The 18,699-nt window shown below is 43.6% G+C and overlaps 1 protein-coding gene across 21 annotated transcripts in view; it reads right to left on the bottom strand.

Annotated features, from left to right (window-relative positions):
- Positions 1 to 9,924: 9,924 nt before the first annotated feature.
- LOC100446089 (DNA-binding protein RFX8) overlaps positions 9,925 to 18,699 on the bottom strand; it is an 83,304-nt gene continuing 74,529 nt past the window's right edge. For 20 of the 21 annotated variants that reach the window (XM_054547404.2, XM_054547411.2, XM_054547405.2 and 17 more), the window contains 3 exons: positions 18,561 to 18,675; positions 15,031 to 15,347; positions 9,925 to 10,290 (listed from right to left, as the gene is read on the bottom strand). In XM_054547404.2, coding sequence (XP_054403379.1) covers positions 10,114 to 10,290; positions 15,031 to 15,347; positions 18,561 to 18,675 — 609 coding nt within the window. In that variant the 3' untranslated portion in view covers positions 9,925 to 10,113. The remainder of the gene's footprint in view (positions 10,291 to 15,030; positions 15,348 to 18,560; positions 18,676 to 18,699) is intronic. The other variant, XM_054547417.2, reaches the window with a different exon arrangement.

Genomic DNA, 18,699 nt, shown 5'->3' on the forward strand with positions numbered 1-18,699 from the left:
CACTTTGCTGTGTCAGGAGGGCATCGCAGCCAGTTCATCTAATAGCAGAATCAAATTATTTGCATTTAAGCTGAAACAAACTGACCGAGGCCACATGGACAAATACCGCCTTGGCCAAGCCCCTCATTCCAGGTCATCAGAACTCCGGTCCAAGCCCTGGAAAGGAAAAATGCGGAGGAATATGGCAGGCTTTTGGCTGTTTTCTTTTCTTTTCCCTCCCTCCCTCCCCGCCTCCCTCTCCTTCCTTCCTTCCTTCCTTCCTTCCTTCCTTCCTTCCTTTCTTTCTTTCTTTCTTTCTTTCTTTCTTTCTTTCTTTCTTTCTTTCTTTCTTTCTTTCTTTCTTTCTCTCTCTCTCTCTCTCTTTCTTTCTTTCTTTCTTTCTCTCTCTTTCTCTCTTTCTTTCTTTTTTGAGACAGAATCTCGCTCTTTCGCCAGGCTGGAGTGCAACGGCACACTACAACCTCTGCCTCCCGGGTTCAAGCGATTTTTCTGCCTCAGTCCCCCGAGTACCTGGCACTGCAGGCGCCCGCCACCACACCCAGCAAATTTTTGTATTTTTAGTAGAGATGGGGTTTCACCATGTTGGCCAGGATGGTCTCGATCTATTGACCTCATGATCCACCCGCATCGGCCTCCCAAAGTGCTGGGATTACAGGCTTGAACCACCGCGCCCGGCCATGGCTATTTTCTTACTCCTGCCTCCTCATGGGAGAAGTGACCCATATGATGTATGAGTTTCGAAAGGCAAGCTTAACATGCTTTTCTCAGCCCCTGCAAAGCTATTCTTTTCTGAATGATCTGTTCACCGTTCTCTTCTGTCTTGCCTGAGCTGTCCTGCCCCTTCAGCAGGTGAGAGGTCGCCCCGCCCTGTCTGTGACTAAGGGAGTAAGTTCAGTTGCAGAACCTAATAGGAATCCTATTTGGTCAAAATTTCCCATTAGCTTTACTTCTATTACGCTTTCTGATTCTTGAGTTTTATTTCCCAAATTAGTTCCACACTCAAAGGGGATTTAAGAGGGTGATCAATAATCACTCTTCAAACCCCATCACACAACTTGTGCCAGAACATAGTAAATGCTCCATTAATGACAGCAATTGTTGTTTGTTTTGGCCATTTACCCCTGAATATTCAACAGATCCCTCAAACTCAAATTTTGGAAGATAATTCTCCATGGATTTCCTGGTTTCCTGCAGAATCCAAACCTGTTTGAATAACCTTGAAAAGCTAGAGATAGTGTCTTTCTGGAGAGATTTAGGGATCTATTTTGCAGAGGCATCCCAGGTAGTAAAGATATGGATAGGAATATTTTTATATATATATAGAAAATATATATATATATTTGAAAATCAAGCTTATTTTCAAAATGATTGTACCAGTTTATACTGCTACTGTCAGAAGGTGAGAGTTACTGTTACAGCTCTACATTCTCATCAACACAGATTAGCGTTAGTTTTTTTTGCCCATTCCCCGCACCTCTCCCATGCCAACCAAATCTGGTGGATGAGCAATGGTATCTCATTGTTATTTTAATTTGCATTTACCTAATGACTAATATGGCTGATCATTTTTCATGCATTTATTGCCCAGTTCGAAATCTTTTATAAAATGCATGTTAATGTCTTTTGCCCATTTAAAAAAATGTGGTAAAAAGTGTAACATGAGATCTATCTTCCTAACAAGTGTACAGTACGGCATTGTTAACTATAAGAACACTGTTCTATAGCAAATCTCTAGAATTTTACCTTGCATAACTGAAACTCTTTATCCACTGAACAGCAACTCCCCATTTTCCCTTCCCCCAGCCCCTGGCAGCAACCATTCTATTCTCTGTTTCTATGAGTTTGACTATTTTAGATACCTTATATAAGTGGAATTATACAGTATTTGTCCTTCCATGACTGGCTTACCTTACTTAGCATGATGTTCAAAATTCATCCATGTTATAGCATATGACAGGAGGTTATTCTTTTTAAAAGGTGAGTAATATTCCATTGCATGTGTGAAAGGAAAATATCTTGGGACCCCAAAATCAAAATCTGAGACACGTCTCAGTTAATTTAGGACGTTTATTTTGCCAAGGTTGAAGATGCTCCCATGACACAGCCTCAGGAAGTCCTGACGACATGTGTCCAAGGTGGTCGGGGCACAGCTGGGGTTTATACATTTTAGGGAGACATGAGACATCAATCAATACATGTAAGAAGTACATTGGTTCAGTCTGGAAAGGCTGGACAACTTGAAGCAAAGGCAGGAAGACTTGAAGCGGGGAGGGAGTTTCCAGGTCACAGATAGGTGAAACAAAAATGATTGCATTCTTTTGAGTTTCTGATTAGCCTTCTGGGTTCACATATGTATATATCACATTTCCTTTTTTTTTTTTTTTTTTTTTTTTTGAGTCAGGGTCTCACTCTGTTGCCCAGGCTGGGGTGCAGTGGCACGATCATGGCTCACTGCAGCCTGGATTGCCTGGATTCAAGTGGTCCCCCATCCTCAGCCTCCTGAGAAGTTGGTACTACAGGCACACCACCATGCCTGGCTCACTTTTATTTTTTATTTTTTGTAGAGATGAGGTCTTACTATGTTGCCCAGGCTGATCTCGAACTCCTGAGCTCAAGCAATTCTCTGACTTCAGCCTCCCAAAGTGCTGGGATTACAGACGTGAGCCACTGCATCGGGCCCATATTTTCTTTATCCATTCATCATTGATGGAAATTTAGGTTGTTTCTGCCTTACAGTTATTGTGAATACTACTGCAATAAACATTTGAGTGTAAATACCTCCTAGAGATCCTGTCTTGAATTCTTTTGGGTAAATCCCGATAATTGTGATTGCTGAATCATAAGATAGTTTGCTTTTAATGAACCTCCATACTGTTTCCCAAAACAGCTGCACTATTTTATATTCCCACCAATGATGCACAAGAGTTCTAATGTATCCACCTTCTCACCAACACCTGTTGTTATTTTTTATAATGGCCATTCTAATGAGTGTAAGGTGATATCATTGCAGGGTTTTTTTATTATTATTATTATTATTCTTTCTTGTTTGTTCATTTTAGAGACAGAGTCTTACTCTTTTGCTCAAGCTGGAGTGAAGTGGTAATGTTCATAGCTCACTGTAACCTCAAACTCCTGTGCTCAAGCGATCCTCTCTCCTTGGCTTCTGGAGTAGCTAGGACTATAGACAGGAACATGCCATCATGCCAGGCTAATTTTTATTTTTTATTTTTTTTGTAGAAATGGGGTCTTGCTGTGTTGTCCAGGCTGGTCTTGAACTCCTGGACTCAAATGGTCCTCCCACCTTGGCCTTCCGAGGTGTGAGCCTCTGCACCCAGCCACTAAGTGGATTTTGATAGGAATTGAATTGAATTTGTAGATTCCTTTGGGTAGTATGAACAGTTTAACAAAATTATGTCTTCTGATTCATGAATATGGGATGTCTTTGCACTTATTTGTGTTGCCTTTAATTTCTTTTATCAATATATTATATATTCTATATATATTGAAGAGATTAAGGGACTTAAAATCATATATATATAATTTAGTTAATGGCCATAAATTTGAAGTGTCTATATATATAAATCATGTATACGTATAGTATATATGATTTATATATATCGTATATATGATTTATATACAGTGTATACATGATTTTAAATATATATACAGTGTATATATAGAGAATATATATGATTTGAAGTTCCTTAATCACTTCAGATTTATGGCCATTAACTTCAAGGGGGCATTAGCCCTGCCTGGTAGTACTCTCCTACTTCTCTGATTCATTTTCCTCCCCTTTTTAGGAGACTCTCACACCTTTCCTTTCTCCTACTTTCTTCAGGTCTCTTTTCAGATTACCCCTTGTGAGAGAGGTCTTGCTTGAATGCCCTATAAGAAGCAGCATCAGGCTGGGTGCGGTGGCTCACGCCTGTAATCCCATACTTTGGGAGGCAGAGGTGAGCAGATCACCTGAGGTCAGGAGTTCAAGACCAGCCTGGCCAACATGGCAAAACCCCAACTCTATCAAATAATACAAAAATTACTTGAGCATAGTGGCACACACCTGTAATCCCAGCTACTTGGGAAGCTGAGGCAGGAGAATTGCTTGAATCTGGGAGGCAGAGATTGCAGTGAGCCGAGATCACGCCATTGCACTCCAGCCTGGGCAATGGAGAGAGACTCTGTCAAAAAAAAAAGAGAATCTCCATCCCCATAGTGAATTTTCATGATAATACTTATATCTACTTAAGATATTTTGCTTTTATTTGCTGATTAGCTCAGTGTCAGTCTTCCTGTACCAGGAACATAAGTTCAATAAAGAGCACAGATTTGTCTATTTTATTCATGGTTGAGAAAGTCATGCCCAGAGTGTAACGCTTTGACATGCTGAGTACTTTGAAGTAAAGGACAGTGGAAGAGCCTCAGAAGCAAAATCTCTTTCTGGCCTTTTCCTACCCTTCTTTCTTCCGCTCCCCCTCTCCCACAAGGCAGGCCATAGAAACTAGAATTTCTCTTCCCCAAGATGGATCACAGAAATTAGAACCCCTCTCCTTCAAAGCCAGCCATAAAGCCTAGAAATATGACTGTAACTCCCTCTGCCTTCCTGTATAGGAGCTGGCCGTAAAGAGGTTCTCGGACCCACCTTGTCCGAGAGTAGGTCATGAGACCTCATTTCAGAAGGGGTCCTGCCCCACACCTGGGGGAAGGGAATGACACACAGAAGGAGGAAGAAGACCCTGAACAGACAGGCCTTGCTGGGTTTCCCACTCGTCTATTACCATTAGATCATTCACTTTTTGTCCAATCACATTTCTTCATGGTTGTCCGTTCTTCACTGAACCTAAGCATGGAAATGGACAGTTTTCCCTGAGTCTTTGAGTCTTTATTTATTTATTTATTTATTTATTTATTTATTTATTTATTTATTCTTTTGAGACAGAGTGTCGCTCTGTCGCCCAGGCTGGAGTGCAGTGGCGCGATCTCAGCTCACTGCAACCTCTGCCTCCTGGGTTCACGCCATTCTCCTGCCTTAGCCTCCGGAGTAGCTGGGACTACAGGCGCCCGCCACCATGCCCGGCTAATTTTTTTGTATTTTTAGTAGAGGCGGGGTTTCACCATGTTAGCCAGGATGGTCTTGATCTCCTGACCTCGAGATCCGCCTATCTCGGCTTCCCAAAGTGCTGGGATTACAGGCGTGGGCCACCGCGCCCGGCTAGTCTTTATTTAGGCTTTCATGTCACATAAAACTTTGATGGTACAGTTTGGATCTGTGTCCCCCGCCCATATCTCATGTCTAACTGTAATCCCCAACGTTGGAGGTGGGGCCTGCTGGGAGGTGATTGGATCATGGGGGTGAATATCCCCTTTGGTACTACTCACTAATAGTGAGTGAGTTCTCGTGAGATCTCATTGTTTAAAAGTGTATAGGACCTATCCTGCCCACTGCCTCCTGCTTCAGCCATGTAAGATGTGTCTGCTTCCCCTTCACCTTCTGCCATGATTGTAAGTTTCCTGTGGCCTCCCCAGAAGCCAAGCAGATGCCACCATGCTTCCTGTACAGCCTGTGGAACCACGAGCCAATTAAACCTCTTTTCTTTATACATTACCCAGTCGCGGGTATTTCTCTGTAGCAGTGTGAGAATGGCCTCATACATTGGATTAAATTTTAAATACATTTGTTATGCTTTTCTCTTTTTCCTTTTGTTACAGGAGTGTTGGCCATGACGGTTATGGTGGGTGAGGAAAGGTATCACGGCTTTCCACCCCTACAATCCCAAGTGTTTATAGAGTACCCGGTAAAAGAAAAAATACATGACAAATACTTAATTTTGGAAAACGTCACTGTAAATTTTGGATCAGATATGTGTTTCTGAAAAGTCTGTCTGCTGCCAGCATGTTAGTGGGCTTCCACCTTATCATCATGAGTGAACGTTTATGTTCCAAGATACATGTGGGTGCAGCTATTATTACTGTGAAGAGAAACGTGATGTGCCTCTCTTTCTGTACTCACCATATTGACAATCAGTAATGTGCCCGAGGGGGATAGCTGTCTGTACAGGTTCTCATTATTGTTCCTATTTCAAATTACTGTTTCAGAAAATCATATTGCTTCTATGCATACTAATGGATCAAATGTTTGTTTCCTATCGAGTTAAGTTGCATGGAGGGCAGTGCCATAATAATGTCACAATTGATGGGGGTGATTGATTGTGGAATCTGCAGATGGCCAGGATCTCACTGCTGCTTGAGGATCCTGAGCAGGGCATTTCCACCTGGGAACAGAGCAATTGGGATAATGATTTAGATGTTGTTTTGAGTGAGTTGAGCTGGATAAGGTAGGTGGTAGAGTGACGTGGTTGACAACTCCAATTGTTTGACACCTCCCTGCATCCATACCGATTAGGAGTACCTTATCTTGCTAACTCTGAGTTTGGCAACATGACTTGCTTTGGTCAATGGTACAAGACCACACTTGATGCAAAAGGAGGTGTGAAAACAAGCATGTGTGTTTCCACGTCTGCTCTCTTGGACTCCCTCCTGTCATGAGAACATGCATGAACTGGCCTGTTGAAGGAATGTGGGAACCACATGGAGGAGAGCTGAGGCCATCCTAGACTAGCCAGCCCCCTACATACCTGTCAGGAACCTTGGAGGGCTGAGTGAGCCCAGCTGAGATTTGTTGAGTCCAGCCTAGAACAGCAGAACCAGCTACGCAAGCAAACTGCGGACTGCTGAGGAATAATACATAGACGGTGGTTGTTTTAAGCCATGAAGGATTAGTTTGTTATGCTGTAATAGTGAACTGATCCATGGTACATGCAGAAAACAATCTTTGCAACCTGCTGTGTGGATTCTTTATGGCTCTTGAAGAAAAATCTAAGTTTGGGGTAGGGAATAGGGGGATTTCCTGTTCACATTCATGTTCGCTTTCAAGTAATAGACCACCAGTTACTTTCAATCATAGGAACCATCTCTGTTCAGTAATTAAAATGTCAGCGTAATAATCAAAATCTCAAACTTCATGAAGGTTGACATCTTCTCCTCTCTCCTGCTAGCTGCTTTAGGATTTGAGGGCTGAGGTGGGTGAGACAGATGTGTTTGCATTCTTTTTCATTTTTCTGTTTGCTGGGCCTCATGTCTCAGCTCATCAAGGAAGGGGATTGGGAGTTAAAAACAAAGACTTGCCTACGAGGCAGGTGCAGCTCTGTTCTCACACCAGAGCTTGTTGGTCCTGGTGGTTTTCTTTCTTTCTTTTTCTTTCTTTCCTTTCTTTCTTTCCTTTTTTCTTCCTTCCTTCCTTTCTTCCTTTTTTTTCTTTCCTTCTTATCTCTTTCTTTCTCTCTCTCTTCTCTCTTTTTCTACTTTTTTTTTTTTTCCAGACAGGGCCTTGCTCTGTGGCCCAGGCTGTAGTGCAGTGGTACAATCATAGCTCACTGCAGCCTCAACCTCCTGGACTTAAGCTATCCTCCCACCTCAGCCTCCCAAGTAGCTGGGACTACAGGCACTAACCACTATGCCTGGCTAATTTTTTATATTTTTTGTCAAGACGAGGGTTTCACCGTGTTGCCCAGGCTGGTGACAAACTCCTGAGCTCAAGCAATCCAGCCACCTTGGCCTCCCAGGTGCTGGGATTACAGGCGTGAGCCACTGCACCTGGTGACTTCTCAAGCCCAGCTCGCTTCCTCTTGAAATCCTCCTGTGTGCTTTTTAATCTTTCTTCCATCAGGAACCTCCAATCCACTCCCCATAAAGTGGGCAATGCCATTTATTTATTTATTTTTAAGACAGGGTCTTGCTCTGTCATCCAGGCTGAAGTGCAGTGGCATGATCATAGTTCACTGCAGTCTTGAACTGGGCTCAAGCAATCCTCCTGCCTCCTGAGTAGCTGAGACTACAGCTACATGCCACCACATCCAGCTGATTTTTTTCTTTTGTAGAGATAGGGTTCTCATTATGTTGCCCAGGCTGGTCTTGAACTCCTATGCTCAAGCAATCTTCTCACCTTGACCTCCCAAAGTGCTGGGATTATAGGTGTGAGCCACCGTGCCTGGCCACCTTGTATTTTTTAAGATACACTTTCATATATAACATATGCAGAAATGTAATCAAGTCAAATCACAAACTTCGTGACACATTTTCGCAAGGTGAACACACGACACTGTATGGCCAGCCCCCAGCCCAAGAATGGGAGCACCGTGAGGGTTCCTGGCATAGACTTCATGGAGTGGCAGTCTTGACAGCCATTTTTAGACCTGACATAAGCTGTTTGAAATCCAGTTGAATCCTGTCATCCTTGTCTTCAGTGAGACTTCTCCTCTCTGTGTGGTGTTTGCAGTAGAGCCTGCTTGTTCCTCATCTCACTGATGCCAAATCCAGCTCATGCCACAGTTGCTGGCTGTGGAAAAAATCTAATGGTCAACACTGGAGTCATGTAAATGAGTTCCCTCTTTTGTGTATGTTTTCTTTAAATGACTCAGATCCACAAGTCCCAAGGGAAAGCCTAAGGACTAGCACCCTGGGCCTTAATAAAGGCAGGTCCCACAGGCTCAACCACAGGCTGGCTGAGCTCCCTGCTGCCTCCAGTCTCCTCCTGGCCCTCCTAGTGATTCGGTGCCCCTAACCTCTCTGGGTCTGTGAGCAATAAACTTCTGCTTCTTGCATTTTCGTTTAACCAACACACCCAAACCTTATTCTCTCCCCCTCCCACCCCATCAAGGCTCTCCTAGACAGGCCCCAAGATCAAATAAGAAAGAAACCATAATAATACAAATCGCAACAGTCCCAGAAGTCCCTCCTCCTCTCTGCTATTACCCATCCGCATCCCCTATCCTAACGTCTAACGCTACAGAGAAACAATGAAAATTGTTTTCTTTGGTAAACTTGAGCATTCAAGGACAGAATGCCCAGAATGACTTCTGCTAGCTCTTAGCTAATCAGTTTACCCCAAAACATGCAAACAAAATTCACCGTTCCCACACTTACAGATCCTGTTGTTTCCTGTGTTCTGTGACTCAGTCCACCAACTGTCTACTTACTTATCAGCAAACACATGACATGCAAAGTCACTGAGCAGTGAGCAAAAGAATAAATATCTCTCTGACTCATTCTTTGACAAAGAACAACTCCTCCCAGATAGCCTGAGATAATATATTAAATGTAGTTGAAAAGGGATCTTAAATATGACTACTTTTTTATCCATAAAGATGAGTAATTCTTAATGAATCTACAGACGTACAGCTCCTGTGGTTTTTAAAAAAATTTCCAAGCATTTGGGGAAATGTAATTCATTTCATAAGTAAATTTAATTCATTCCATATGTAAAGATACATGAAATTTAGTTCATTTCATATGTAATATGAGATCAATAAAATATTCTCTATTTTTTCCACGTATACCGGAAATCATGTGAAGCACGAATTTTAAAATTCCTTTTAAATATTATAATCAGTTACATAAAAGTGGATTTTCTGTAACAATGATCTATTCCTAGTTTCAGCAGTTTTTAGGATTTTGCTACAAAAAGAGAACTAAAGAGTGATTCAAAGCAGGACATTGGCCTCTGCTGCAGACATTGTTGCATTCAAAATTCTCTCACTTTATGAAAATCGGGATAGTGAACCAAAGGTGTTTAATGGACCAGTGAATGAGTTTAACAGTGATATCATATTGATTTTTTTTCTGTTCCTCACTGCCTGAGGGGATCTATCTACAAATTCTATTTTGATTGAGGCACCACCAAGGGGAGGAAAAATATCACCACTGGCATTTTACTGCTTGTACCAGTTGGTATTCTTTGAACTTTTTCTTTCTCTGGAGCCTTAACTATTTCTTTACTCCCGAAAAGCATTCTCAAATTTCCTTTCTGCCATGTCTCAAAATAGAAATACTCGGACAGCCCCAAAAGAAAAGCAACAGAGGCAAAAATTATTCTCCAAATCAGTTTATATATTTTATCAAAACCACCTCCTTGAAATACATACAAACATAAAATAGACAATGCTACATCTATTATATACATAACATCGTCTTTCATCAATAGAAAAACTTTAGTATTTAATATTTTTAAGAATGCAAGTCTATCAGTTTTCTTATTCTCTATTCAAATAAATAATCTCACACTTTAGCATTGCTTTCTCTGAAATAAATATCTTCAGAGCTTTGGGGTACATCTGATATCTGAATCACAAATTGTTGTCCGTCTTTTAGGGTTACGAGGGCTTCTTGTCCCATAGGAAGGCTGAGTTTAACTGCGCTTTCGGTGGTTTCATCTTCCAACAGCACGTGGATGAGCTGCGAGAGGGAAATGTTTAAAGGGAAAAGATAAAAAGAGACAGTTATACTATTCCTTGTTGCAGGAACTACCATTTGAGTTCTTCTACCAAGCCCAAGGTCCCACCCTGGGATGTAAAGGAGAAGTTCATGCATTTATTATTTTTTTTTTTTTGAGATGGAGTTTCACTCTTGTTGCCCAAGCTGGAGTGCAATGGCACCATCTCAGCTCACTGCAACCTCCGCCTCCCAGGTTCAAATGATTCTCCTGCCTCAGCCTCCCAAGTGGCTGAGATTACAGGCATGTACCACCATGCCCAGCTAATTTTGTATTTTTAGTAGAGACAGGGTTTCACTATGTTGGCCAGGCTGGTTTCGAACTCCTGACCTCAGGTGATCCACCTGCCTCAGCCTCCCAAAGTGCTGGGATTACAGGCACAAGCCACCGCACCCAGCTCATGCATTTATTCTTACTAAGAGAACTCCTGATTTCTCAGGAAAACACTCAGGGTCCAGTGAGGACTCAGTGGGAGGCTTTGCAAGGCAGGGATGGTGCAGGGGCAGGGAGCTGATGGGCTCTCTTTAGGGAAAGGAAGAGGGCTTTGCAGTTTGTGAGAAATGTCCTCATGAGAGCAAACCAACATTCTTCCTTAACAGACACTGGAGAAAGCAGATGAGTCGTGAAAGTTGGGAGGGAGCCTATGAAAGGCACCCACGGTCTCCATGTGGCTGCAGATCCCCCATCAATTTGGGGGTCTCAAGACAGGTACTAATCCCCGCATTCTCAACAAGTCTCTGGAGCTGACATAGTCGGTTCAAATTCCCACACAGGCTCTCCTTCCCCCATCCATCAGCAATCTGGTATTGGTGACTCAATTGGGAAGTAACAGATTCGAGAGATGGGGAGGTTCTAAGTTAGCTGAAGCTCTCCTCAGACACTTCACCTGACGAGCAAGTAAGTCTTCCTATCTGAGAATGGTGAATGTACCATCCCTCCCTTAGCTCCAGGAAACTTGGCCATGACTACTTTAAAACCAATAGAAATGTATTCACTTGGTCTGATTTCATGAATAAACCTCCTATAAGCTAGTATACTTTGACAGAGATGTGTGCACCATTAACTTCAAATGCAAGGTTCATGAAAGTATGTCTCACTCCTCCTCTAAATTCAACAAAAACCATCACCACCAATGAAAAGGTGTTTTTCTTCTTTTTCAAAAAATTGTTTTCACCTTTATCTTAGAGGTGAAGAGACACTTAAAAAATGTTGTTTTGCTCTGCTGTAATCCTGGAGTACATGACCTAAATTCGTTATTTGATATCAGTATAGTTTTTCACTTTATTCTTAAACATGCCTTGGCATCTGACTATTTTGAACGCCGCTAGAATGTAGAAGAGGGACAGATGGGTATGGCAATCCAGAATGCTGACTTTAGTTGTTACCGGAGGTGCAGGCCAGTGCTAAATTGTTCAGGGAATGAGGCTGCCACAGCTGTGCAGCTGAACAGGGTGTTAAATGGTGGCAGATGAATGCAGATGGGACACGCAGGGTGTGCTTTTTTGTTGATGATGAGTGCAAGTGCTGAATAATGGATGCAATGAAAATCAGATGAGCGTAACTTTTTGGTGTGATTGTTTAAGTCATTATAGCTAATTCAGCAGGCAGGAATGAACAGAAGCAGGTTTAATTAATCTCTAATGTGTATGACCTTGGATTACCTGACATTTGTCTGCTTGTATTGCTTTATTATGTAGTTCAATTAAGTGTTTAATATCTTCTCTATTGTTTCCACCCATTAAATATAGGTCAAACCTCATTGCAAGGACCTTCAGAGGAGCTAAGGGATTGGGCCAAGAGTGTTAAGAGAAAGTGCTCAGCTTAGGAGGCAGTGGTGGAGCAATAATAATGATGACCAGTGGTTACTGGGTACTTACTATATTCTAGGAAATAGCCTAAGCATTTTACAACAATTAACTCATTTAAACCTCATAATGGCCCTATAGAATTAGACATGAGTATCCCCATAAGTTAAGCAATTTGTCCAATGTTCTAGCTAACAAGGGGAAGAAGTAGAATTTGAACCCAGAAATGTACGTGCTAGGATTGCCCATATCAGACTTGAAGGTATTTTTAGTAATTAGTCCCAAGTGACCAATTATGGAATTAAAGCAGATGGCAGAAAACACTTTGGGGGAGAGAGAGAATGCTGAGAAGGACAGTCTTGGAAGGATCTGTGGAGGTGTAAATTCCTGTTCTTCCACTGATTAGTGAGGTGACCTTGGGAAAATTACCCAACCCCTTCAAGATCCTCAGTTATGCCAGCTGTAAAATAGGGTTGATGATAACACCTATTTCACTGAGATGAAAAGATGCATTTAAACGTTCAGCTACAGAAGACTGTCAGCGTCTGCTCTTCACGCCTTCTAACTGTGCCTGAAGAGGTAAAAGCTTACTCCTGGTTACCTTGCTGACTAATATATACACATTTACTGTATAAATGTGTATATCATTTGACTAACATTCTCCGCTTGGCTGAACTTTATTCTGGCTCCTGAACCTTCTCCTTTACCCACTTTCTTGTAAAATCCAGTTTAGCAAGAACCCTGCTGAGTCACTTTAGCAAGAATGCCCCATCTCCATATATGATCAGTTTCCTCATCCTCTGCCAGCCTCCAGGTGATGTCTGGTCACCCCAGCTGGCTGAACTTCTACAAGAATCCTCTTAGGTGGGTTTAGCCAGAATCCCCCTTACCTCTGACATTTCTTCTTAGTAAGTTCCCATCCACTGACCCCCCACCCGGCTCCTAGGCTATAAATTCCGCTCCCGCCACCCTGTCCCTGCTGTACTCAGAGTTAAGCCCAATCTCCCTCCCGGGCTGCAAAAGCCCTGTGGAGATGGTACTGAATGAAGCCTTCCTTACAGATAAAGCCTCCCTTACGGTGCTTTAACAAGTGTCACTGCAAGATGTTTTTGTTTTTCCTTTAACAAGTTGTCATGCTACGCGCTGACCTCTTGCTCCAGCTGGTGAGCGCAAAGAATTTGCTTTCACTTGGAGCTGAACACTGCAGCCCAGCATGAATGCTGGCCCTGCTAGGGCTCCTCAGAATGCTCCAGAGTACACTCAGGTGCTTTCCACTGGTGGCCCTTGGAGGGCTCTGCCACAGGTACAGCAGCAGGGAGAGCCATTCTCCTAGGCATAGCCTAGCCAAGCCATTGCCTCTTCAGAACTAACTGGGCCTTCTTTCTGCCAACTGTCTAGAAACACCTGCTTCCTGAAAGCGCCTTAGCTGCTGCCAGCTAAGGAGGCCCAGCTCTCATTAGCACCCCCAAGTTGGGGTCAGTGTTTCACTGCTGCATGCTTCATCAACCATGTCTGCTCTTTTCACATGTACACTCGTGGAGGAGGTGAGTTTCTCATTTACAGACACACATTGGAATCTACCTCACAGAGAGCACTGAATGCAGCTGGATATGTGACTTACTATCTCAAAGTGAGAAACAAAGACCAAATACAGATAGAGAACTGGTAAACCTGAGAGATGCATTGAGATGCATTTCCCTGGCTCCTGTTTTTTTTTTTTTTTTTTTTTTTTTTTGGTCTAGGGAGGTGTCTTGTCCAAGCATTGCTCAATAACAGGTGTGCAGGATCTCTGCAATCGGAGAACTCGGAATGAGAGTTTGCTCAAGAAGGAAAGGGCCCTGGAAGCTTCCTATTATTCTGCGGACTCTAAGGCATGAAGAGTTTTAGGCTGTGACTCATTGCCACGGCCAAGACCACTATTAACCTGCTTCGGGGTGAATGATTGCACCTACTTCAATTTCCTACTAAGCACAACTCATCTGTGTGAGAGGGGGAACTTGTGGGCACAAAAAGAAGATGAATAGCGGCTAAACATCAAACGTGTGCAGAGAAATTAGCCCTAAGACAATTGCTGTCAGTTTTTTTTTAACCAGCCCACTCCCCACTCCTCAATGGAGGCATTTCAGTTGTTCCTCCATCAGTCCAGCTCTGCTTCATGGTACTGACGCCCATGTCCGACCTCTACAACCTGTGTCCTGCACTCCTCAGGGCATAAAACAACCTCCTGTCTAGGGTTGTAGGTGAAGAATGGACTTGAGATCAGGCAGGCTGGGGCTCCAATCTCTGTTCCACTATTTCCTCGCATTTCCTTGCTGTGTGACTTTGTGCAAGTCACTCAGCTTCTGTGAGCCTCAGTTTCCTCATCCATCAAATGACAATGACAAGAACAAATATTCTACAGGATGGCATGGCTTCGAGATAACATACATAAGGGCTATATAGTAGGTGCTAGGTAAATAGTAACTCTAATTTTTGTATCTTTCAACAGGTATCCCAATGTAATCTTTTCAAAATCCTCTGTTCAGACTATTTGACGTTTCCTGTCTTTGAACACTAGGGGAATTTTCAGTGCATGCCACTCAGATGTCAGTGGTGTGCTATTGCTGAGTTAGTCTCACCAGGCCAGGCACACTCTGGGAAGGCAAGAAATACCCAGGCCAGCAGATGGTCCACACTTCTAATCATGCCAGGCATCTATCAATGTCCCACAAACCTGAGCCGACCAGTAATCAACAGACAGTGAATTAAACTCATCCCCAGCAAAATCGCCTAGGGTAAAGATGATTGTAGAATCCTCTATCATTGTTTGGACAAAGTGATCTTGAGGGTTTTCCTAATCACCTATGGCTCTTATTCCCCTTGAAACAGCTGTGTGGAAGGGGGTCCTGGTGTCCCTACCTTATCGCCCGTGGCAGTGTCCACCAAGAAGCCCAGGATCCTGAGGACCATGTTGCTCACACCCACGGGATATCGGCCGTGGCCCATGTGTGTCAGCATCACCCCCAGTGGCTCCACGCTGGGGCTGGCACACGCCTGCGACAGTGAGGAATTCAGAGGGTGGGAAAGTGCCTGATCTGGCTGGCTGAGAGTCGGGTCATCTGGTAGCATTTCCTTGACATTCCCCATGTCCTCCTCCTCCTCTTCCTCCTCTAGGCATGACTGAAGTATATGAATCACATATTCCAAAAGCAGCAAGTGAAACAGATGCCAGGAGCCTACATTTAGATAATAACCAAAAATGAATACATTTGATCGACAGACAATAAACAAATCACTGTGAAACTAACAACTTTTCTGGGGCTAACACCTGTGTAAGTGAGCCTCGTTCCAATAGCTTACCCAGAAGAGGCCTGGGTGGGCCTCTTACATAGCATCCATCAGTAGAAAACCCCTGGCAGGGCAGCTTTTGGACAGAAAGGACCAAGAGCTAAACAGCCTAAGCCATGAAAAGGAACTTAAAATCCATCTGGTGTGAGATGGGAGGAAAGCAAACCCTACAGGGAACTGGGTGCTGCTCCCAGAGCTGGAGAGGGTACCCCTCAACCTCACTGTGCCCCATGTATGATCCACAGGAATGTCCAGAAGGGGTGGGAGGAAATGGGGTCAGCGTGCAGAGGGAGCCCTGCTGCTGTTTCGTGGTGTTTGAAACGTAGCGCGTTACCCCTCTTGCAGACCCTGTGGCTGCAGCTTTTTGTGTGGGAAGTGGGTAAGGAGGCCAGCTGGTTTTCCACCTGTGACAGGTGTCTTCTCAGGTGCGCCTGCAAGTGCTGTCATCAGAGAGGCAAGAGGGTATGTGACTTAGCCGAATGTTCCAAATCCCAAGGACTTTGTGCTCCCAGAAAGGAAAACAATCATTAATGTTTGCTTGAGAAACAGAGGGGGAAATCTGGCCTATTGCAATCGTTAAAAGATAAGTATTAAATAAAGGTAAAACCATGACTCTTATACAGATATAAAATGGACACATCAGGCACAGTGGCTCACACCTGTAATCCCAGCACTTTTGGAGGCCAAGGCGGGCAGATCTCAAGGCCAGGAGATCGAGACCATCCCGGCTAACAAGGCGAAACCTCGTCTCCACTAAAAAATACAAAAAATTAGCTGGGCAGGGTGGCATGTGCCTGTAGTCCCAGCTACTCGGGAGACTGAGGCAGGAGAATCACTCGAACCCAGGAGGCAGAGGTTGCAGTGAGCCGAGATCGCACCATTGCATTCCAGCCTGGGTGACAGAGCCTGGGTGACAGAGCGAGACTCCATCTCAAGAGGAAAAAAGAGAAAAGGACATATCAAAGGTTTTATTTAACTCACTAATTAAATGATGTATTACATCTTATCGCTACATCAGTAAGATGTTGTCACTGGTTCAAAAGAGAATTCAAAGTACTAACTATATACTATAGACAGAAAAGAATGCTGACAGTGACAAATAGATGCAAAAGGGATCTGTCCTCAAGGCAGCATCAATCACAACCACCTGACACAACTAGTTTGTATTTCTGTGGATGAGGGTCATCTGCATTGTCGGTTTGCTGCAACATACAGAGCTGTAAAAATAACTCAAAGACAATGGAATGTAGAGATAACCCAGAAGGCTGTGCCAACCTTTTGTCCATTTCAAGTAATCTTTTCATCCATTTCAAAAGCCCTTCACAGTTTTTTCCCTGAGTAGTGTTCTATTCCTCCACGGATCTGGGTGAGAGATCACTGTCCCTGTGGAAGGCATGACCTTGCCTGAAGTGAGCCTGACAACATCATCTGGCTTATTCAACCTTGGAAAATCATAGTCCAATCTTGAAACCATTGTTCAAACTACTGGTGTGAATACATTGATTTCATGTGGAGGTACAGAGAAGGTAGACTGGGAAAAGTAACAACTACAGACTAGATTTCTTTTCCTTTTTTGACACAGAGTCTGGCTCTGCTACCCAGGCTGGAGTGCAGTGGCCCAATCTCAGCTCATTGCAACCTCTGCCTCGCTGGTTCAAGCAATCCTCCTACCTCAGCCTCCCAAGTAGCTGGGACTACTGGGCCACCACACCTGGCTAATTTTTGTATTTGTATTTTATTTTTTTTGTAGTGACAGGGATTGACCATATTGCCCAGGCTGGTCTTAAACTCCCAGGCTCAAGAGATCTGCGTGCCTCAGTCTCCCAAAGTGCTTGGATTACAGGTGTGAGCCACCATACTCGGCTCAGGGCTAGATTTCTTCCCATGATGCATGTGAACTCTGCTGTCTCTCTGCTCTGGAAGAGCAGGAGCATAAAGCAGAGTCAGTTTGGACTTCAGTGAAGGGAAAAGTCCCACTATAAGTGAGTGTCACCTATATGGCAGCTGATAGCAGCAGCCCTCAGGAGCTCCAGGGTGTCTGCAAAGCTGGTCTAACAGGGCTTGCTTTCTCTTCCTTCTTGCTGTGAGAGCATCTGGCAGCTCTCTGTGCAGGGATCACTTGCCATAACTACTGTGCAAACTCACAGGAGTGGAGACTTTATCTTTTCACTGCAGTATGCCCAGTGCCCAGGAAGGTGCCTGGGAAGCATGAAATACCTTTTGAAGGAACGATCCAGTCCATGAAGCTGGTGGGCTGAGTGGTGAACTTCCCTTCCTATAATCCTTTTTGTTTTTTTTTTTCTTTTTGAGGTGGAGTTTCGCTCTTGTCACCCAGGCTGGAGTGCAACGGTGCGATCTCAGCTCACCGCAACTTCTGCCTCCCAGGTTCAAGTGATTGTCCTGCCTCAAGCTCCCGAGTTGCTGGGATTACAAGCGTCCACCACCACGCCCGGCTAATTTTTGTATTTTTAGTAAAGACAGGGTTTCACCATGTTGGTCAGGCTGGTCTCGAACTCCTGACCTCAGGTGATCCACCTGCCCCAACCTCCCAAAGTGCTGGGATTACAAGGTGTGAGCCATAGCACCCAACCCCTACAACCCTTTTTATAAGGCAATTGCATCAAAGATGTGACCTTCCCCAACAGAGGAAGACCAGGGATTTGACCAGGAAGTTTGCAAAATGAACATTACTTCACTCTCTCTACCATCTGCAGACAATGGCAACTTAATCATTATTCCTGACAGTTAAGTATGAGTGCTTCAAAGAATCCATTTTGTGCTCCATCTCAGTTGTCTCTCTCGGTGCTTTTCTCTAAATGTCACAAAGCTCATAATTCAAGAACAAGGAGAGGCTTCCTGTGTGTCTAACGATGATGAAACAGGAAGGAAAAGCATGGTCCATCTGTTTGACAGACTATCACACTGACACGAAAAATAAAAATTACTATCGTGTTGTATGGTTTGCTGCATCTATGTTATATTTTACATAAAAAGGTTAAAAGAAGATGGCTGGATTCTACATAGCAATACGCAAAATACTTATGCCATAATGACATTTTTAAAAGGTAGAATACAAAATATTTTCTTATTTTCTGACTTACCAAAACTATCTCCGTGGCAGAGGGTCATGGCTTTGCTCACAGCAGTGAGAAGATGATTCCATCTCAGCTGGAAGCTGGCGGCCAATTTGATAAACTCTTCTTTGCTTCTGCTTGGCTGTGAAGTTTTTGTGAGAAAAAA

Source organism: Pongo abelii, chromosome 12, assembly GCF_028885655.2.
Source record: "Pongo abelii isolate AG06213 chromosome 12, NHGRI_mPonAbe1-v2.0_pri, whole genome shotgun sequence".
NCBI lineage: Eukaryota > Metazoa > Chordata > Mammalia > Primates > Hominidae > Pongo > Pongo abelii.